The sequence below is a fragment of the Bolinopsis microptera genome, chromosome 2 (genome assembly GCF_026151205.1).
Source record: "Bolinopsis microptera isolate Bmic1 chromosome 2, MBARI_Bmic_1.0, whole genome shotgun sequence".
NCBI classification, from domain to species: domain Eukaryota; kingdom Metazoa; phylum Ctenophora; class Tentaculata; order Lobata; family Bolinopsidae; genus Bolinopsis; species Bolinopsis microptera.
In genome coordinates this window covers 2,711,155-2,730,305 of record NC_087073.1, presented here as the reverse complement: position 1 = coordinate 2,730,305, position 19,151 = coordinate 2,711,155, and the positions used below count along the sequence as shown (strand labels likewise).

Here is a 19,151-nt window from a genome sequence, read left to right as displayed (position 1 = left end):
CTAAATTTTATCACTATCAGAGTGAAATTGAGTGGAATTTGAATTAAAATATCAAATTGTTATTATTCTAGAGGGTAAAAAAGAAAATGTTGATTACGCAATCAACGACCAAACCCCCCCCCCCCCCCCCCCCGTAATCAACCGTAAGCATTTGGAAACCCCCCTCCCCCCTCGGCTGATTACGTAATATGTGAACGACCCCTTATTATTGACTAACTTATTATTATTGAAGTTATGAAATTGTATCACTTGTTACCTTCCATTTCAAGTTTTGCCCTTAAAATCGACATAAAGTATAAAGAAACATAAAGTATATAATAAGCCAATCAATTTTAATACATTAAATAGTAATATTAGCAAAATAAAAATTTTTGGTACAATATCTGATATTAGGATCTGGTAATCCCATTCCCAGTTTTAGCCGGCTTAGCCGGCTAGCCAGCCGATTTTTTCTCTTAGCCAGCCGATTGCCGTCGGCTAGCCGGCTCACGGCTCTACGTCAGGGTGAGAAATTAAACACTAAAATGGACCCACCCCAGTCTCGTCATTGGTTAGGGTTAGGGTTACCGGTTAAGGTTAGGATTAGGGTTAGGCAATCAAAGTAACGGGTGTTATTTGAAGTGAGATCGACGTGGCGCCAATCACCCGTAATAACGTTGCGTTTATATTATTGCATATCGAAGCAATACGGCGGAGATGAGTACACTTGTCTATACTGATGCAGATGGTCGTTCTTTCCGGCTTATTTGTATTATCAATTGCATGCAGTACAGTAGGTACTTTTAGAAACCATTGATGATCAGTGATACCATAAGTTTATCATTTTACCGGAAACATAGATTTTTGTCACCATTCTCTATTCTGGTGCTTAGTAAAAAATACTATCTTTGTATTCATTATTTAATAATAAACAGACAAGACAAATGATATAAAATTTGATAAAACGAACTTACCTAACACTATTGCAACAACTTTGTACAATATAAATTAAACTAGACACAAATAAAAATTTAAGCCCGAACACTCTGTAAGAGGTCTACACAGCTCTGACTGCTTAAAATATTCGACTTTTCATTTTTCAACTAACTCTGTAAGTGAAATGATTTTCATATTAAAATCGACCACAAGTATAGTTGTGTCATAGAAGAAGAGAAAAAGGTTTTGCGTCTTTCAGTAATCTCGGTTGATTCATTAAACAGTACTTTTCCGACTTTACTTGGCGACTTAAATAGTAAGTGTGTGGTCTCTAAGAATGTATATTAGGAGGTGAGAACATTCTGGAAACGAGATAAGTTATTCTGCTCTATCGGGCTGAGAACAACGCTGTCTGGGCCACGCTTAATTTTAGAGCCCTGCTTGATAACTACCCCGGGAGAAGCTGTTACTGCGTCCACCTGTAAATATTGGTCATGTTCATTGTTCATTAGACCGGGAATAAATTAATATCAGATAAAATGGGGATCAAACGAAAATGGTGTTAATTAATAGGGTTAAGAAGCAAGGAGGTACGAGGTCATGGTCCCCTACTTACGAAGCTCGGGGGTACGGGAGTGTGATCCTGGGTTTCGTACAGAAAACTCGTACTCCCACCTCGTTTAATCTGAGAGTGTTGTTTTTAGAAACACTTTTTAGAAATCTCTACAATTTTTTTCCATCCATTGCTTTAAGAGTATAAAAATGGTTGAAAGAACAAGAACGAAAAATTATTAAAACTGTTTTAATACTTTCAACACTACTGTATTATAAAAAATAATTTGAGATAATGAATACGATGTTGTAACATTGAAACGTTGAGTAAATTCCTTTCCTGATAAGAGCATTTTTCTTAATTCCTTGTCACATCAAACGGGATCAATACAAATTTACACAAGAATACATTGCAACTATGCGACTCATAAACAACACTCCAATCCGGATTTAACAAAAACGTGAAACATAACAAAACTGTGTGATGTCAAAATAGGGTTTGATAACGAAGAAATTAACGAAGAACTCCTGTTGATCAATATAAATATTTGCAACCTCGCAGCGGATGAAACAAACGATAACTCTACTCAAATATATCATATTCTTACCGATGGTGCACCTTTCAAAGGCTTTAATTTGTTCTTCTTACTGGTCAACGTTGACGAGTCGAGTATCTCGTAAGTAGTTTTTACCCTGAGAAGAAAAATATTATTCGATTCAAATGAAATGCCATTTTGGTAGCAATTAAACAACTAGTTTGACCTTGAAATCAAAATACGCTTTTCTAGGGAAAATCCAGTGTACCTGTTTGTCGGTAATTTCTTAATCTTCAGAACAGAGACAACATTTCCCTTATCGTCATACTGCACTTCTTTCTTGCCAGGGGGTCTCCCTTGCTGTGCCTGATAGAAGTTCTTATAAAAACAAGTAAACTTAGTTTCAATTTTCTAAATCAGTGATATAATCAGTAATAATAATAACAGTACAATCTGGCTGATATGGTGCTATAAGGCAAAAGCGAAGCATTTAATGCGCGCGCAACATAATATACACAGAGCGCGCGTTTTTAACGATGACAATATAAACTTTAAATGTAAATTAGCGTTTGTTACCATGACAACGGCGAACAAAACTAGCAATACCAGTAGACTCTATCGTTAGGTTTAAATGTGAAGTTATTAAATTTAAAATTAGGGTCGCACTGTTTATACTGAAACATATGATGGCAATGACAACATATCAATAATAGTGAACGATGGAGTTACACAAAGTAAAGATTATATTACTTTAACGATAGCCGCTGATTGGTGGGGCATCATGTTATTCATTGAGCCAGAGCCTAATTCGGAAATCTGACTCATCTCTTCTTCTTCCTGAAAGATAAGTATCGTTATACAATGAAAAAAGTATTCATACCCCAATAAAATTTCGGAGCGGCTCCATTATACATGAATCATCTAATGATGGAACTATAACACCAGTTATTTAAATGCTAAGTACAATATTTCAGTTAATGTAATCAACATAAGATATTGCAAACTTTATTTTAAGATAACAGATATAATAACAGCGAGAATGGTTGACTTTTTCATGTCCCACATTACCGGTTCATGTTCGATCACTTTAATCCTTCTTCTGACTTTCCTCTGTTTTGGTTTCTCGGGAGGTCGAACAATTATTGACCCACTGCCGTATATCTGCGATTATTTGATTTAAGCAACCACACAAGAAAGTCAACAGGATTTGTAAATCAGTAATCTGAGGACAATAATAATTAAAGCATCAACAGATACAGGTAGAAGATAAGAATAGAAATGGTTGTAATGACAAGACAATTACTGTTAATGTTAAAGTATTCACGTTTTAAAATTTGTAGCGTAGATACTATCGTAAATATCACTAGATTGTAAGAATTTTAATGGTTTTACCTGATCTTCACACCACTGGTAGAGAAAACTACACCCCACGTTGACACACTTCAATTCAGCGGTGGTATGAGTCATGAACTCTTTCTTAAACTTTGCAATAAACTTCTGACTAAGTTTCGTACAGTCGAATGAGTCCAAATGGTCCAGCAATTTGGATTGGTCTGCGAACCCCTTCTGTGCTTGTGTGTAGTCCTTTCTGAAACAAGTTCACAATTATCGATGAAATCCACATTTTCATGATGTTTTGGTAATCAACTACGCGAATGTGAGTTTATTGCAATCCGAATTCCGTGGAACCGTTTCTTCATAAAAAGGTTGAGCAACGAAATCTGCTATCTTTACTAGATAAAACTCACATGAACTTGCCATGAAGAAGTGTAATAACTGCACACATGACATCTTTCACATAAACAGGTGGCTTAGAAAGACTCTTTAGTTCTATTATACTGCTCTTAAGAATCCTGACAATTGTAATTATTGTAATTAGCAATGTTAGAAATGGTGAGTACGAAATAATTTATCTGAATCGGAGATTAAAAGTATGAAAATTACAAAAATATCACTGTTGCAATTTGCCTAATTTACAATCTCAGATCGTCAAGCAATTCTTACAGAAAACTTGTGGGAATGCAGCAATAAAACTAATGTTAACAACAGATAATAAGAAAATGTAAATAGTGTCCGGTAACCTGAAGTCAATACTAGTTTCCACGTTGAGAACGTTACAAAGAGTCTGATAAGTGTAGGCAGTGTGCAACCAAGTAGATAAACCACGAGTTGCTGGACTCGCTAACTGAGTCACGTGATCAGGGTGTAGGATTATGTTATCCATGTACCTGGGGGACATCTTTATAACAAACTGGGGGACATCTTTATAACAAGCTGGGGACATCTTTATAACAATCTGGGGGACATCAATATAACAAGCTGGGACATCTTTATACCAAACTAGGGGACATCTTTATAACAAGCTGGGGGACATCTTTATAACAAACTGGGGGACATCTTTATAACAAGCTGGGGGACATCTTTATAACAAGCTGGGGGACATCTTTATAACAAACTGGGGGACATCTTTATAACAAGCTGGGGACATCTTTATAACAATCTGGGGGACATCTTTATAACAAACTGGGGGACATCTTTATAACAAGCTGGGGGACATCTTTATAACAAGCTGGGGGACATCTTTATAACAAACTGGGGGATATCTTTATAACAAGCTGGGGACATCTTTATAACAATCTGGGGGACATCAATATAACAAGCTGGGACATCTTTATACCAAACTAGGGGACAACTTTATAACAAGCTGGGGGACATCTTTATAACAAACTGGGGGACATCTTTATAACAAGCTGGGGGACATCTTTATAACAAGCTGGGGGACATCTTTATAACAAACTGGGGGATATCTTTATAACAAGCTGGGGACATCTTTATAACAATCTGGGGGACATCAATATAACAAGCTGGGACATCTTTATACCAAACTAGGGGACATCTTTATAACAAGCTGGGGGACATCTTTATAACAAGCTGGGACATCTTTATACCAAACTAGGGGACAACTTTATAACAAGCTGGGGGACATCTTTATAACAAGATGGGGACATCTTTATAACAAGCTGGGGGACATCTTTATAACAAACTGGGGAAAATCTGTATAACAAACTGGGGAAATGTTATAACAAAATAGGAGAGAAATTATAGGGTATTTGTAAGAAGTTCCAAGCTATGCTCAGAAAAGGACATTACCAACAGATACAACAAGGCTAACGTGGCATTCTATACCTACAAGAACCTCTGACTTGACAGCAGTGTTAAGATCAGTGAGTATAGAAAGCTCAGACTATACGAAGCCTTGGTAACATCCGTCCTATTATATAACTGTAGCTGTTGCGCGGCCCCTAAGAAAGATCTAGACTCCTTCAGAGAAAACATCTTAGACAGACCCTGAAGATCTTCTGGCCCAATGTCATCGGTAACGAGAACTTTTATAAACGGTGTAAAGTGAGACCGCTGACTGAGAGGATCGCGGAGGCTAGAAATGTTTGGGCACGTTACATGTATTAAGGAGTGGTGAAAGCACCCCTGCCTACCTATCATTCAGATTTGTGTAAGGACTATAAAGGAAGAGTAGGAGCTCATCGCACCAATTTGTATGATCTGTTAATAAAGGACCTTTCAAAGAGAAATAGTAATACAATTTTAAGATTGACTGATTTTGACAATCTGGTTCACATGGCACATAACAGAGTAGTATGGATTAGTATGAAGAATGCGTGACTACTAGACCACTTGATGTATTTCTCGTGTTTGCTGTATTTAGTTATTTAGTTTTATAATAATAATAGTGATGATGAACGCACGGTTTAAGTAGAGCCATAGTAGATTCTGATAAGGGGCGTGGTCCGAACGTCTCGATGAACTTCTTGGTTTTTTCTAGATTAGCTACCGCCACACTGTACTCATAGTCTTTATCAGGCTGGTCCTGGATAACTCCCAGTACTTGATAAAGAAGATGAAGTGTATCTGAGGGCTTGTCTATCTTTTCCAGGGTTGCGATGTCATCTAGACTTATCTTGTAGTACTTCAACTGTTCACGTAGCTAAAAAAGAGAGTGACCATGTTAAAATGAGTAATAAACATGCACCAGTCCTCCCAAGTAAAAATGATTTCAGATCACGTACAAGCAAGTTCGTTCAATATATTGACTGGAACTGTGACTAAAGTTTCACAGGATGCAGGCTTACTTGGTTGAGCTTGTGAAGGTCGGGGTTCCTCTTGATACTCTCTAGGTCCTCACGGTCTGAAGTTTCCTCTCCACTACTCCTGCTTATAAAATAATTATTAGAAAATTTATCATGTTACTTTAAGGAGCTCACATAACAAAATAAAATAAACAGATAATCAAAATAAAGGTCCGTATAGAGTTGGTAACATACTCATGCTGCAGAGAGTCAGTGTCCATCTGTTTAACCAGTTCTACCGTTGAGGTGTTGTCTTGCTCTTCAATTATCTCCTCGATTATTCTACTCGGAACACAACCTCGACCCCACGAGTCTAGTGGTACACGTGCTGCTTCTGTTAATATTCTGCTTTTAAATTTAGAATAAAAACAAAAATACTAATAATTTTAATCAAGGAATTTATGTTTTGAGAAATTTAAAAGAATGCTGACTTAAGACGACAGAGGTAAGTACAGACTACAGAGGTAAGTACAGACTACAGAGGTAAGTACCTTGGTCCGGTAGCCAGTTATTAGCTTCACTCTTACTCTCCCCGGAGTCGTGTGTAAGGAACTGCCAGTCAATTAGCTTCTCCTGAACAAATGCAATGTTTCATAAGTACATAGTATTTTGGAGTGCATCATCTCTACTAAACTAAATTTTAAATAATTATTTGGGTAAATATTTTTAGTCACTAAAAATGTGTAATATTTACCATGATATGTGTAAAATGTGTAATGTTTACCATGATATGTGTAAAATGTGTAATGTTTATCATGATATGTGTAAAATGTGTAATGTTTACCATGATATGTGTAAAATGTGTAATGTTTACCATGATATTTTCAGCCCAGTCTAGAGAGAAAGGAATGAGGTTTGTTTCCATGTGTTTCTCATGAATAACATTCAGCACGCCGTTAACAACCGTCTCCATCAGGTCAAATACTAGTTCCTCTCCATCCTCCACATCCGTCAGGGTGTTCCTGTAATGAACAAGTTATAGCTTATAATACAAGGCATAAATACTGTTTGGTGGCAGTGTTCTCGAGCACAAGACTATTTCCTGTTGAATTTAGTTAACAATATCTAGTAATATTTAGTAAACAATATCTAGAAATATTTAGTTAGCAATATCTAGAAATCAGCTTTAGCTCACTGTAATCTAAAATTAATTTCTCAGCCATTTAATTTCTTATCTTTACACAATACAATAAATACGATAGCGTTAAAATGAAAATGACAAGAAGGAATTACCACTCGTGCTCAGTGAAGCGTCCAGTAAGGATGTCATTAGAAATAGTGGGAGCTGGGGCAGGGGTGGAGGAGGTGGCGGTAGAGGAGCGTGTAGCTTTACCTTTACTCATCACATCTAACAAACATTACCTCAGCTTCAGATAATTAATATTTAACTTTAATCAACTTCTTGTAAATGTAATAATAAGTTATAGATAGGAATATGGACGGACGCACAATATAAATCATTGCAACTTTCTATTAGAATACAATAAAACAATAATGAGTGTGATAAATATTTACAGTTTTTTTACTTAGCAATGGAAATACTCATATCATGAAAAATAAGCTCATCCCTAAACTCATCAAAACAAAGAATTATCTCAACAGAAAGTAATTTGTTGCTAGCTTTGAAGACAAAACTACTGTCCGGGCTATAATCGAAGGGCATTTTATCTTTATACTGATCAGGCAGTGGTTCTAACTTGCATAATTGAGACAAGGAATACTTACTTACATCCCACAAATTATCAGGTGTAAAAGTCTTACTGTGTTTTAAAACTAACTCAACTATACAGCATCCAGGTATCTTGCCTTTAAAGTAATCACTCTTCCAGAGCAAACTGAAACCCTTCTCCAGGGATATATTCTGCAAAACAAGTTTGTCCCAGCCCCGGAGAACATTGTCTTCCTCGTAGAACAAATTGTTGAAAACTTCGTGAACAAACACACGTTTAAAGTTCCGTAATGTTAATTGAGCAGTGATCCCGAAACTTTCCAACCCTTCACTTTGACTAATTGTCTTCTTAGGGAGTTTGAGATGGAAGCAATTCGCCAGTAATCTCAGTGATAAAGGTTGAGAGTGTACGATAAATGCTACGGTTCTATAATCGTTCCACACCGCTATAACTGTTGTTCCTATGTTGTAAATTGAGATGAGTTTGTCCACTATTACAGGAGCCGCCCTGTCCGACCATGGAATGTGGAATCGAGAACCACGTGACACACAAAACTGTCTGGGAGTGTCTCGTTTGTTTTTACCTTTCTCTTTCTGCTTCTCTTTCTGTTTTTGAGAGAAAAGAGGGGTAGTGAGACACCATCTGTACTCTGTCAGATCTTTTGGTTTCAAATTTATTGGGAACGAGTACCACCTCATTGACATACACAACGAAGGGTACAGATCGAAGTCACTTGCAAAAGTAAGCTTAGATGTATCTCCCGAGATAAGGGCTGAGTCAAATCTTATCTTTTGGAAGAGAGCTTTCGCGGAGAATTTCTTGTTAGTCTTAGAAAGTGTTTTCAGTAGGATAGACTTGTTGAGATTCTTGTGTTTTCTAATCATATCAGATAAAGACTGGTTAGTTCTCCTGAATATTTCATGAAGTGCAGAATCTCTCCAACTCAGACATACTCCGGAACATTCCATGAGATCAAGTAGAGACAGATGAGTAAGTAAATCACTTAACACGTCAGTTGGGATCATCTCTAGTGAAGTATAGTGCTTACATTTGTAATTTTTATATAAGTCTATATATTTGCAGAATGCAGGAGCACTATAACATATTCTTATATTGCTAGATGCCCAAATGTTTTGCATCCTGTTTTAACTTCACTTATTGCAAAACTAGATTACAGTCTAATAACACATGTTTAGAGTAAAACAAAACCATCATGTATGGAAAAATAAAATTTGTCTCAGTTACAGTTTGTCTTCCCCTAAGAATCCCAGTTAATCTGGTTGTAACCGCACCAAGTGAAGAGGATACATTAGAATAAGGTGGTTCATTCTCATTTATTATTTACAATCTTTATACAACAGTAACTAATAGATGTTCGTATTGTTAAATGTTGAACTGTCCAAAATGAGAAGTTGCTCTGATCAGCATGTTGAAGTGACAAAAGAAGTGTGTTACTGGTAACACTGATTGCTGGCTAAATGGCTATACAGCTGCAGCTTCTGTTTGTTTGGCTTGTTCTGCTAAAGCTTTCTCGATTTCAGCCCTGAAATGATAGTTTTTTAAAAATCAATTGGAGCTGTACAATATACATTAGAATGTGATTTAGTCACCTATAATATTGAATTTATTTATGTATCTGCCTATATCAACTTTAACGGCTAAATAAACATTTTTTATATAAGACTATTAGCACACATAATAATTCAAAATCAATATTGCAACATCTCACTTTTTGGCAGCATTCTCTGCCGCAATCCTTCTTTGTTCTTCTTCCAGCTCAGCTTTCTTCTTAGCCTCTTCATCTAACTTCTTTTTCTCGATAGATAATCTCTCTGCATTGGATGCTTCCTGTAGAGTTTAATAATTGTCAATTAACTCTAAATATATTCACAGACGATTTATTTGATAAAAGCGGTATAATAAATGATGAAATTCACCCGAAAATAGTTTTCATACACAATTACTACTTAGACCTACCGCGGCTTTTACAACTTCGTTTTCTTTATATTTAAGCAGCCAAAGTGCAATATACTCTATCGGGTCAGCAGGTCGTTTCAAAGCAACTTCTGTTAAAGCATCAGTAATTGGGGCACCAATCCACCTTTTTAAGTAGTCCGATTCGACAACTGACATGCTGAAAACCTAGATTTGCATAAAATTAAATTAAGCGATATTTTCAATATAATGGACCATTCAGAAGTTTGAACAATTTTTTAAAAACTGAAAAACATCCAACCAGTTAAGGTGGATCCAGAAGTTCCCCTTGTCCTTAGTTCTGCAAGACTTATTGGTATATTGGAGATTTCAGGTATTTTTGTAGAGGTGGCAGGGGGTTCTCACCCCACAATGCAAAGGAGAAAGATGGCAAAGTTTACAATAAATCAATTGCTTAATACAGTAAAAAATATGAAACAGAAGTGCATTTGTCTCTGTCAAATTTGAAAACAAGTCGATGCCTTCATAGTTAACGATTGTGAAGCAGCTTGTAATTTTTAAGCCCAAGTTTTTCATTGAATGAATGCGAATTGTCTCTACTCAACATTAAAATATAGTATCTAGCAAAGTATAGCACTATGTTAACGCCTGTCTGGACTCTTGGAGATCTGATACCTGTGGCCATCGTGGGCTCTATTCTCCATATGGGGGCACACATTGTGGCCACAGTAAAAGTCATATTTTATATCAACTGGATAATCGTTTAAATTAATAAGCATTAAAACACAAATCATCATGTGACGTTTAGCAGTAGGGTGCAGCTCACTGGGACCACTGAGATCACACAGGGCCAATCGGTGAAAAGGAGTTCGGAAAAGTCAATATTGGCACTAGAGTCCTTGATCTTGTCGATAGTGCACTGGGCCTTTTGAGCTGCCTTCCTTTAGCTTCTGTCAAATTAAATTATGATAAGCCAAAGGCCCAGGTTACATCTCCGCCAAAAGCACATCCAATTTAATACGTATGCAGGCGTTTTCGCAATATTTGGTGCATGCATCTACAAGCACGCATTTACTGCGTACAACTTTAACAAAAATTCGTTCCAGCTCATCTTCTTACTCAAGATAGAGAATGATGTAAACTTCCTGCTGACACAGTACATGAATACAGTTAATTTACTTTACAGGGTGAGAATCCTTGTCAGGTTTTGCTGGTTCTTCCAGGGCTTATGTCTGTCCGCATTGCACCTCGCGAGGCAGCATTAGTGTCAATAAAAGAATCTTACTTCTATACTCTTTATGCGGTATATGGACAGCTCCTCTAGAGACCCTATACCTGCAACATGCCGCCGTGGGCTTTTCACGACTTCCAATATACCTATCTTAGGATAGACTCAGTAGGACTCTTTGGTATTATTGAGTCGCTTGCTCTTTCGAGTCAAGTCAGTAGGTGCTGCACTTAATTGACGATGTCAATTCATGGCAGCTCGGCGCGGCACAGTAGCGCATCTCGCCGATCTAGCACAGTAACGCATCGCGCTACAAGTGCTGCACCAAAAAAAGAAAAGTTAATTTACTTTACATTGCATTTAGACACAAAGGGAAACACACAATTAAATGTCAGGCTTTGATTTATTTGCCAAAGTTTAAAACATGCATTTGCATAGCATGTGACTGAAAAGGCTTAATTTGTATTTATTTATCTAATTTCGAAATGCTTTGCATACCAACTATATTATTGCGTCCCATGAATTTGTTAAGCCAGTAGCAAAAAAAAATATTAAAAAATAAAAATTATTCAAACAATATACACATAATATAACAATTACCCTATATAAAATTCAATATAAATTCAATAGAAAACCCTTGAACACCCTTTAAGTAGTATAAGTAAGCCAGTTTAAAGAACTGGCTCCAAATTTATATCTAATTCTGCTATTTTTATTGCACTACTACTTTTAAACCCTCTCTCTCCTCTAAGAGCTATGATTGTTGTTCTCAATAGGTCAAATCTTACTCTCTTCCTAATAAATGTCATTGCCTCACTATATCGTTGGCCTGATTTCCTAGATAGTTTATCCGCTAACTTCTTGAAGAACTTATTAGCTTCCCTTCCCATACCCCCAGTGGTTGATAGGACTATCGGTGTAAACGTCCCATGTTCGACTTCTACAATCCTTTTATTGTGTAAATTCTTTTTCTGTCTCTCGTGGCTATTGTACATAGTGGTTGGAGATCCAAGAGCCTTATTGGAAGGAGCTTGAGCATGAAATACTCTTACATCTAAAAATGCCCTTTCCAATGGGTTCCATACACAAAAAAAATGCAAAAAAAATAGCAAAAAAAAATGCTTTTTTTAACTGCTGCTAACGGCGCGCGCGACAGCAGCAGTTCTAGTTTGCAGCAGTTAGCAGCAGTTAGTAGCAGTTAGCAGCAGTTATAGCAGCAGTTAGCAGCAGTTATAGCAGCAGTTAACAGCAGTTAGCAGTGCAGTTTCTTTAATTGACGATGTCAATTCAGGGCAGCTCGGCGCGGCAAAGTAGCGCATCTCGCCGATCTAGCCAATGTCGCTGTGAGAAGCCTCATTGAGTGCGCGGCGTGGCACAGTAACGCATCGCGCTACAATACTCATGATTGTACTATAGACAGAAAATCTTTCAAATCGATTTTGGGCGCTTTTTAAACATTTGTTGTAATGTTTTTAGATAAGTTAAATATCTGAATCTATAAAATTTTTTATCGGAATGAATTAATTGATATTTAATAATCTATTCGGTAGGTTTATCTGGTATTGATATTGATTATATTGATATTGTTATTATTGAACGAAGCTAACTCTAGACATAGTTAATACTACTTCTTTTAAGAAAGGGACTTGGAGTATAAACGACCAAGTTTGCATAAATTTCTACCCAACCAAGAACTCAGGAGGCAAAGGTGGGTGCGTAAACTTTTGGTCTGCACTCTCCGATCCTGTATCACCCTGGATTCTTCTCGACGTATCTTTGTAAAAGTTATATACCTTTTAGTCAATCTCTTGCTACTCCAAGTCCCCTAAGATATCTGATCTAAAGTTCGTGCTAGTTATATATATTATATGAAATATATTTTTGTCTGCTTTAATTGATACTAAATAAAATTGTTGTTTTCTTGAAATTGTTGTTTTCTTGACAATATGACCCGCCGCGCACGAGTGCGCGGCTCCCCTGTATCGTAGAAACTCTACAGGGGTAGTGAAACCACCGTGGGGGTCACAACGTGGTACAATAATTTTTCAATTCGAAACTGAATTACTCTCAACAGATTTTTGTCAATATATACAGTAAAAGCTGTTACGGGGCCCGCGGGGCCGGGGATTTTTTGCTCGATACCCAGAGCACAACCTAATTTAATATGTGTCCATTGTTGATATATTTACCCGGCGCGGCGCGCGCTAATTCGTAGCCTCGAGATTAAAGCAGCATCCGTCAACATGAACATCTTTAAAAACGTATTTTTGACCACTGATACGATTCTAATTCGAAAAAACCGTTTTTGATGTTTTTGGAAATTTCAATGAATAAATTTAAATAAAAGGTTTATATTCTGGTTGCTAATAATTAATATTTTTGATACGCTGTACATGCTGATATCAATGAAATAACCAAATTGACAATGCAATGTTACTTCGTCAAATTTTCAAAAAATCTTTAAAAAAGTTTTTTTGCGCGTAAAAATTAATTTGGCTCCTACATCTCCTTTGAGAAAAATTACCCAAAAAATCTTTATATCTGATTGCTGTTTGGTAATGTTATTTTATATTTTAACATTACTAAAACAAGTTTTTAAAGCGATTCAAAAATAAATTTTTCGCGCCGCCGCGTATTCAAAAAATCGGCGAGAAAAATCGAGCGCTACCATGAAATTATTCTTAACAGAATTGAGTTCCTCATCATAGTCACTGAATAGTTCTTATTATATATACAATACTTATGTAGACCTAAAAACTGTGCAGTGCTACAGTCTTTAGGTCTACATAACTTTAGGTCTACATAACAGTGTATTAATCTGTATTAAAGGTACCTGAAGGGTACCCCTACAAGATTCCAGATCTTTTGGCAGCCGGCAGTGTTGGGTCCTTCGTCATTTGAAATGAATTTATCCTCCGATCAAACATTTATCATTCAATGAGGAGAAAATCTGCTAAGTGATCTGGAATTTAATAAGGGTACCCTTCAGCACAGACAAGCTTATTATTGTTGCTTTTCACATGATCAAGTATCCGTCCTGATTCTACTTGTGCTACCTTTGTTCTTACTATCATCGATACTAAAAGATCATTTTTGTACAGTAATTATTTTGTTAGCTCCCTCATTTTTATTCAGTTGTTAGAAGTTCAAAGTTATACTAATTTAGAGGAGCAGCTGTTGGACCAGTGGCGTAACGTTACTTTGTGCCGCCCCCCTGCTGATTGAAATTTGCCGCCCCTTTTCCGCCCCTAAAATTTTGTGTCCTAAAAAAAAAAAAAAAAAAAAAAAAAAAAAAAGGTCGGGTACTTTTTTTGCCGCCCCCTACACCTTTTTGCCGCCCCCTGAAGCAACAATGGAACCCCAAATATTTTTTTCACGTCGACTGAACGCTAAATTCGACAGGGTAGTACACCAATAAGGCGCTTTTTCCGTGAAATCAGACCTACAATCCAGGAAAATGCCGCCCCCCTAAGGTGCCGCCCCCCTGCTAGCAGGGTTAGCAGGGGCGGTTGTTACGCCACTGTGTTGGACTGTATGCACCATTCGAAAGAACATTCTTTGACATCAGGGTCACTCATCCGAATTGTGACTCAAATACATTTAAGCCACTAGATAAAATCTACAGTGCGCATGAGAAAGAGAAGAAAGATCTCTATGAGGAGAGAGTACTTCAGTCAGAGAAGGGGTCCTTTGTCCCACTAGTCTTTACAACATCCGGAGGTATGGGCCCACTCTGCACTGTGTTTGTAGATCGTATTTCTGAAAGGATAGCTGACCACAATAAAGAAGCTAAGAGCCAGGTCAAAAATCACATCAGAACACGATTCAGGTTTGATCTGCTACAAAGCACACTCATAGCACTCAGGGGAATCAGAGGAAGACAAAAAGCCCAGCACCTTGGACTGGATGACGTATCCTTCAATCTCATTCCTCAGAAGACGAGCTTTGAGCTCTCTTAAGTTTGTTTATGTAAATTGTATAGATAATTTATTGTAGCTTTTATATTGTGTAAAATTTTACGGACGAAATGATCCCAGGGGGGACTCCCAACCCACCGCCTCGGCGGGTAGTTGATACACCTTTCACAAGCAAGAGCCACTTTGGTCTACTTGCTGTGAGGTGTCTCAGCTACATGGGTTGGGGGTCCCCCCTTTTTTTTTTTTTTTTTTTTTTTTTTTTTTTAAATTTAGAGGAAACTAGTATTAAATATATAAGTAGGTGAAAGTGACCTTTCATAATTTGTCTGGTTCATGTTTCTGATTATAGTTTACGTCTTATAATTCAGTTACTTGCTTGCTTGATCTCAGCTATCGAATCTCTAATATGAAATTTGTTAAGGTCTGATTGTGTAGTTGACAAATTATGCTAAAATAAATTGGTATGTATACATTATACAATCATGCTTATTCAAGCTTTTCATTTTAATGCTTGTATTTAAGCCAGTGTGTAATACTGTGATGTTGAATCTTAAAGTTTCTTAACTGCTGCCTCTTATATCGTAGCATTTCTTCGAATTCGTGCATCAGAATTTTTTTGTGCCACTGAAATATGCATTTATCTCTGCTCATAGACATTAGACATAGTAGACATATAATCTTTTTGTAAAAGTTGTACTATCGCAAACTTGTAGTTTTCCCACAGTTTGATGAAAATATTGAGTATATCCACCAAATGAGAGCTTCTTGAAGTTTCAATATCATGAATGTGGTATTGTGAAGAATAATCAATTTCTTTATTATGAAAGTTAGAATCTCTCCATTGATGACGTTAGATAAACATTTTGAGTTCATGATTTTATATTTCACACTCGATCAGACAGCCATCGTTTTTATTTGGCTTCACTATATTATCTCAGATCTTACCAAAATCTCCACATTTGACAAGGGTCTTTTAAAAGTTCTGCTAGATCTGCAATAAAAGCATCAAGTATAATTTTATGAGAATTTAGTTGAGTAAATCTTATCATTCATGAAAAGATCATATATTCTAGACGTGTACATTATTGCCCATATTTGCCATGTCTGAAGTGGTTTGTAAATGGGCCATTGTAAGCCCCAAGCGTTTTGGTCCCTCATTCCTGCCACTCAGCATTGCCTACTGTAAAGTAGAAATTTTTCTAAGATAATAGAGAAACTGACCTTGTCTCACTAAATTCAACCACTTACCATAATAAAAATACTAACAACCAAATAAAGTTTTTAAATAATTATATACAATCACCAAAAATATTTCCTCAAGTTTACTATTAGCTGACTAGCTCGTGGTTTAAGCTCTTATTTTATTTATGATTAAAGGAATGTAAAATAAAACTTTTCGTTTCATTGAAAACTTTTCGTTTCATTGTATTCCGCATGGCTTTACGAGTTTGTTCAACATGCAACGTTATGCCGCTGGCTGTAACCTGTATAAAACAATGAACTTTATCCAGATCTTGTGCTTCAATTGTGTCTTGTGAGTTGTGCCATTCTCAGTGAACTCATTAAATGGTCATTGAAGAAAAATTGAGTCAAAACAGTGAAATTTGGGTCTTGGAAAGCTGAAATTTGAAAATGTCCTACCGGTAGAAAATTTTCATAATTTTCCTTCCATCAAAGTTTTCTCCGGATATTCGGCTACCAGCACCTCGATGGTGACTTGTGTCACTCACACTGACCTCACTGATTGGTCACTGGTAAACATCTAATACCACAACTTCTTGCACCATCGACTGTTTTTTAAATTTTTTAATCAGATAACTACTTGGTATCGTTGTGTGAGATAAGATCGACAATCGACATACTCGTAACTATGAATCACACGTTTTTCATGATGTTATGTATCAAAAACATCGGAAAGTAGTATTTTTTTTTAAATTAGGAAAAAATATTTACAGAAAGTTCATTATTATTATTATTATCAGATAGCAAATTGATAATGCATTGACTTTCAATACTATAAGTTATCGATATTTGATTATTTTTAACAAAAGAAGGTGAATCTTGGCAAATGAATGATTGGCAAGCTGGATTTCAATCCCTCTACGGATTGAAATTGAGTAACTTTAGTTTATACACATGTGACCTTATACACATTACACACAATGTCTTGTAATATCATAGTGTTAAGTTATAATATTGAATAATATGCCTCAATATTAAATTACAAGCTCAGCTAGCCCCAGTTCAGCAAAACCTTCTATGAGGGTAATTCTATAGATTTATATACATCTTGAATTGTCAGGAATATCAGAAAAGGACAGGCACCCTCCTTATATAGTAAGATATACAGGTGTAGTAAGGTATGTAGTAAGGTATGTAGTAATTATGTAGTAAGGTATGTAGTAAGGTATGTAGTAAGGTATGTAGTAAGGTATGTAGTAAGGTATGTAGTAAGGTATGTAGTAAGGTATATAGTAAGGTATATGGACACGTTCATTGAAGTTTGAGGATATTGGTAAATATTAATGACCCTACTGAATGGCACGATGATGTAAAATGTGTCACACTATGAAACTATATAAACCCTCTAACCCTAAGATAATCGTTTCATCCTCTAGATAAACTTTGTTGCATAACGATATCTTTATCAGATGATAAGATATCGCTTAAATGCGGCCGGCAGTGAGTTGTAAACTTTGTCACACTATAAAAACGTGACAGAGTTTATATGGACCCCTTGTTACCGTGTTTGACCAAATTTTCGAATTTCCAATTCATAGAATAGCTGTATATGACTATTATCTACATATTTAGCGACTTTTTGCCTTAAATGGTAGCACCATGTAAACTCCGTCACACATTTAAGAAATTTATATGAGGGATGTTTATGACATCCTGACAAGAAATGCCGAATAGTCTAGCATTATTTTGTGAGCTGAATGTGTTTGGAATTGTTCACATATTTCATTGTTATAGGCAAATACAAATACAGAAGGCAGAAATAGGTAAATTTAGTCACATAAATTTGTATGATATCTCAACATGTGTGAAATTGAGTAAATATTAGTATACCAACTTAAACACCCTATATTACGTACTATGGATCAATTAACAATATTTCAACCATACGCCGGTCATATAAATTATTATATGGCAGTGATATGTTAACATTGGATAAATTTCAACACCTGAACAGGGTAAAAATTTGTAAATTTCGTCACAAAAAAATATTATAACTTTATTTGCTCCGTGTTGGCAAAATAACTAATTTATCGACATAGTGATGGTGATAAAGTAACATTATATACTAATTGAGGTATGATTCTTCAAAAAAGGGGCAAGAAATGTAAATTTCGTCACATCAGCCATTGCATTAGTTAGATAGATTTTCTTTCATATCAACTGCCCTTATTATAGTTGGAATGGATTTATACAGGAAATATAGAAACCCATGCCCATTTTTCATCACATTGAAATTATACTGTTGGGGCAGGAAAAGTAAATTTCGTCACATTTCGGTAAATTAGTGATATCAAACTCAGCATTGTTAAACTTGAGTTCTGATTTGCTGAAAAATAACCTACCAATAATTCCTGGAAGAATATTGAATTCTAATCGGGGTATGGTTCTTCAAAATAGGGTCAAGAAATGTAAATTTCGTCACATACGTCATTGTAAAATTTAGATACATTTTCTTTCACATCAACAGTCCTAATTACAGTTTGAAATGATTAATTCAGAGATAAAGGAAATATAGAAACCCATGCCCATTTTTCATTACATTGAAATTATACTTTTGGGGCAGGAAAATTGAATTTCGTCACATTTCGGTAACTTGTGTAAGTTACGTATAATTAAACTCAGAATTGTCAAACTTGATGATCTGCTGAATAATAACCTACTAATAATTCCTGGAAGAATATTGAATTCTAATCGAGACATGTTTCTTCAAAATAGGGTCAAGAAATGTAAATTTCGTCACATCAGCCATTGCATTAGTTAGATCGATTTTCTTTCATATCAACTGCCCTTATTATTATTGTGACAATTCTTACATCAACTGCCCTCAAATGAATCAGCTCTATCCGTGCATCGTCCTTATATACAGTTTTCCCGCCTTCCAAACCAAAATCAGATATAAATGATTTCGGCAATTCATCCAAAATTTTAAATTCCATATAATGTGACAGAATTTACATCATTTCCCAATAAGTGCATGTATTTGCTAACTTTTCAAAACAACATATTTTAGG

General features: G+C 36.0%; 2 protein-coding genes across 3 annotated transcripts; both read right to left on the bottom strand.

Annotated features, from left to right (window-relative positions):
* Positions 1-924: 924 nt before the first annotated feature.
* On the bottom strand, positions 925-7,536 carry LOC134811589 (uncharacterized). 2 transcript variants are annotated; one of them, XM_063818561.1, is made up of 15 exons: positions 7,382-7,536; positions 6,963-7,110; positions 6,640-6,721; positions 6,344-6,482; positions 6,152-6,233; positions 5,768-6,006; positions 4,085-4,231; positions 3,752-3,856; positions 3,396-3,591; positions 3,072-3,164; positions 2,754-2,840; positions 2,272-2,369; positions 2,076-2,160; positions 1,532-1,600; positions 925-1,394 (listed from the first exon to the last, which is right to left on the bottom strand). In XM_063818561.1, exons 1-15 carry the CDS (start codon positions 7,489-7,491, stop codon positions 1,260-1,262), a joined length of 1,815 nt encoding a protein of 604 aa, XP_063674631.1. In that variant the 5' UTR covers positions 7,492-7,536; the 3' UTR covers positions 925-1,259. The 2 variants fall into 2 exon arrangements, with proteins under 2 accessions (XP_063674631.1, XP_063674632.1); XM_063818562.1 differs by having other exon boundaries at positions 6,152-6,230.
* A 1,493-nt stretch (positions 7,537-9,029) lies between these two features.
* LOC134811596 (DPY30 domain-containing protein 1-like) lies at positions 9,030-9,966 on the bottom strand. Its single transcript, XM_063818570.1, has 3 exons — positions 9,796-9,966; positions 9,548-9,666; positions 9,030-9,361 (listed from the first exon to the last, which is right to left on the bottom strand). The coding sequence occupies exons 1-3, from the start codon at positions 9,949-9,951 to the stop codon at positions 9,301-9,303; spliced, it is 336 nt and encodes a 111-aa protein (XP_063674640.1). The 5' UTR covers positions 9,952-9,966; the 3' UTR covers positions 9,030-9,300.
* Positions 9,967-19,151: the final 9,185 nt, after the last annotated feature.

Coding starts and splice junctions, on each gene's coding strand:
- LOC134811589 (XM_063818561.1), bottom strand. CDS start 7,491: ATGAGTAAAGGTAAAGCTACACGCTCCTCTACCGCCACCTCCTCCACC. Junction 2,161..2,271: donor AAGAAATTACCGACAAACAG/GTACACTGGATT, acceptor TTTTCTTCTCAG/GGTAAAAACTACTTACGAGA. Junction 1,395..1,531: donor CTCCCGTACCCCCGAGCTTC/GTAAGTAGGGGA, acceptor CAATATTTACAG/GTGGACGCAGTAACAGCTTC.
- LOC134811596 (XM_063818570.1), bottom strand. CDS start 9,951: ATGTCAGTTGTCGAATCGGACTACTTAAAAAGGTGGATTGGTGCCCCA. Junction 9,667..9,795: donor ACGAAGTTGTAAAAGCCGCG/GTAGGTCTAAGT, acceptor TAAACTCTACAG/GAAGCATCCAATGCAGAGAG. Junction 9,362..9,547: donor GCAGAGAATGCTGCCAAAAA/GTGAGATGTTGC, acceptor CTATCATTTCAG/GGCTGAAATCGAGAAAGCTT.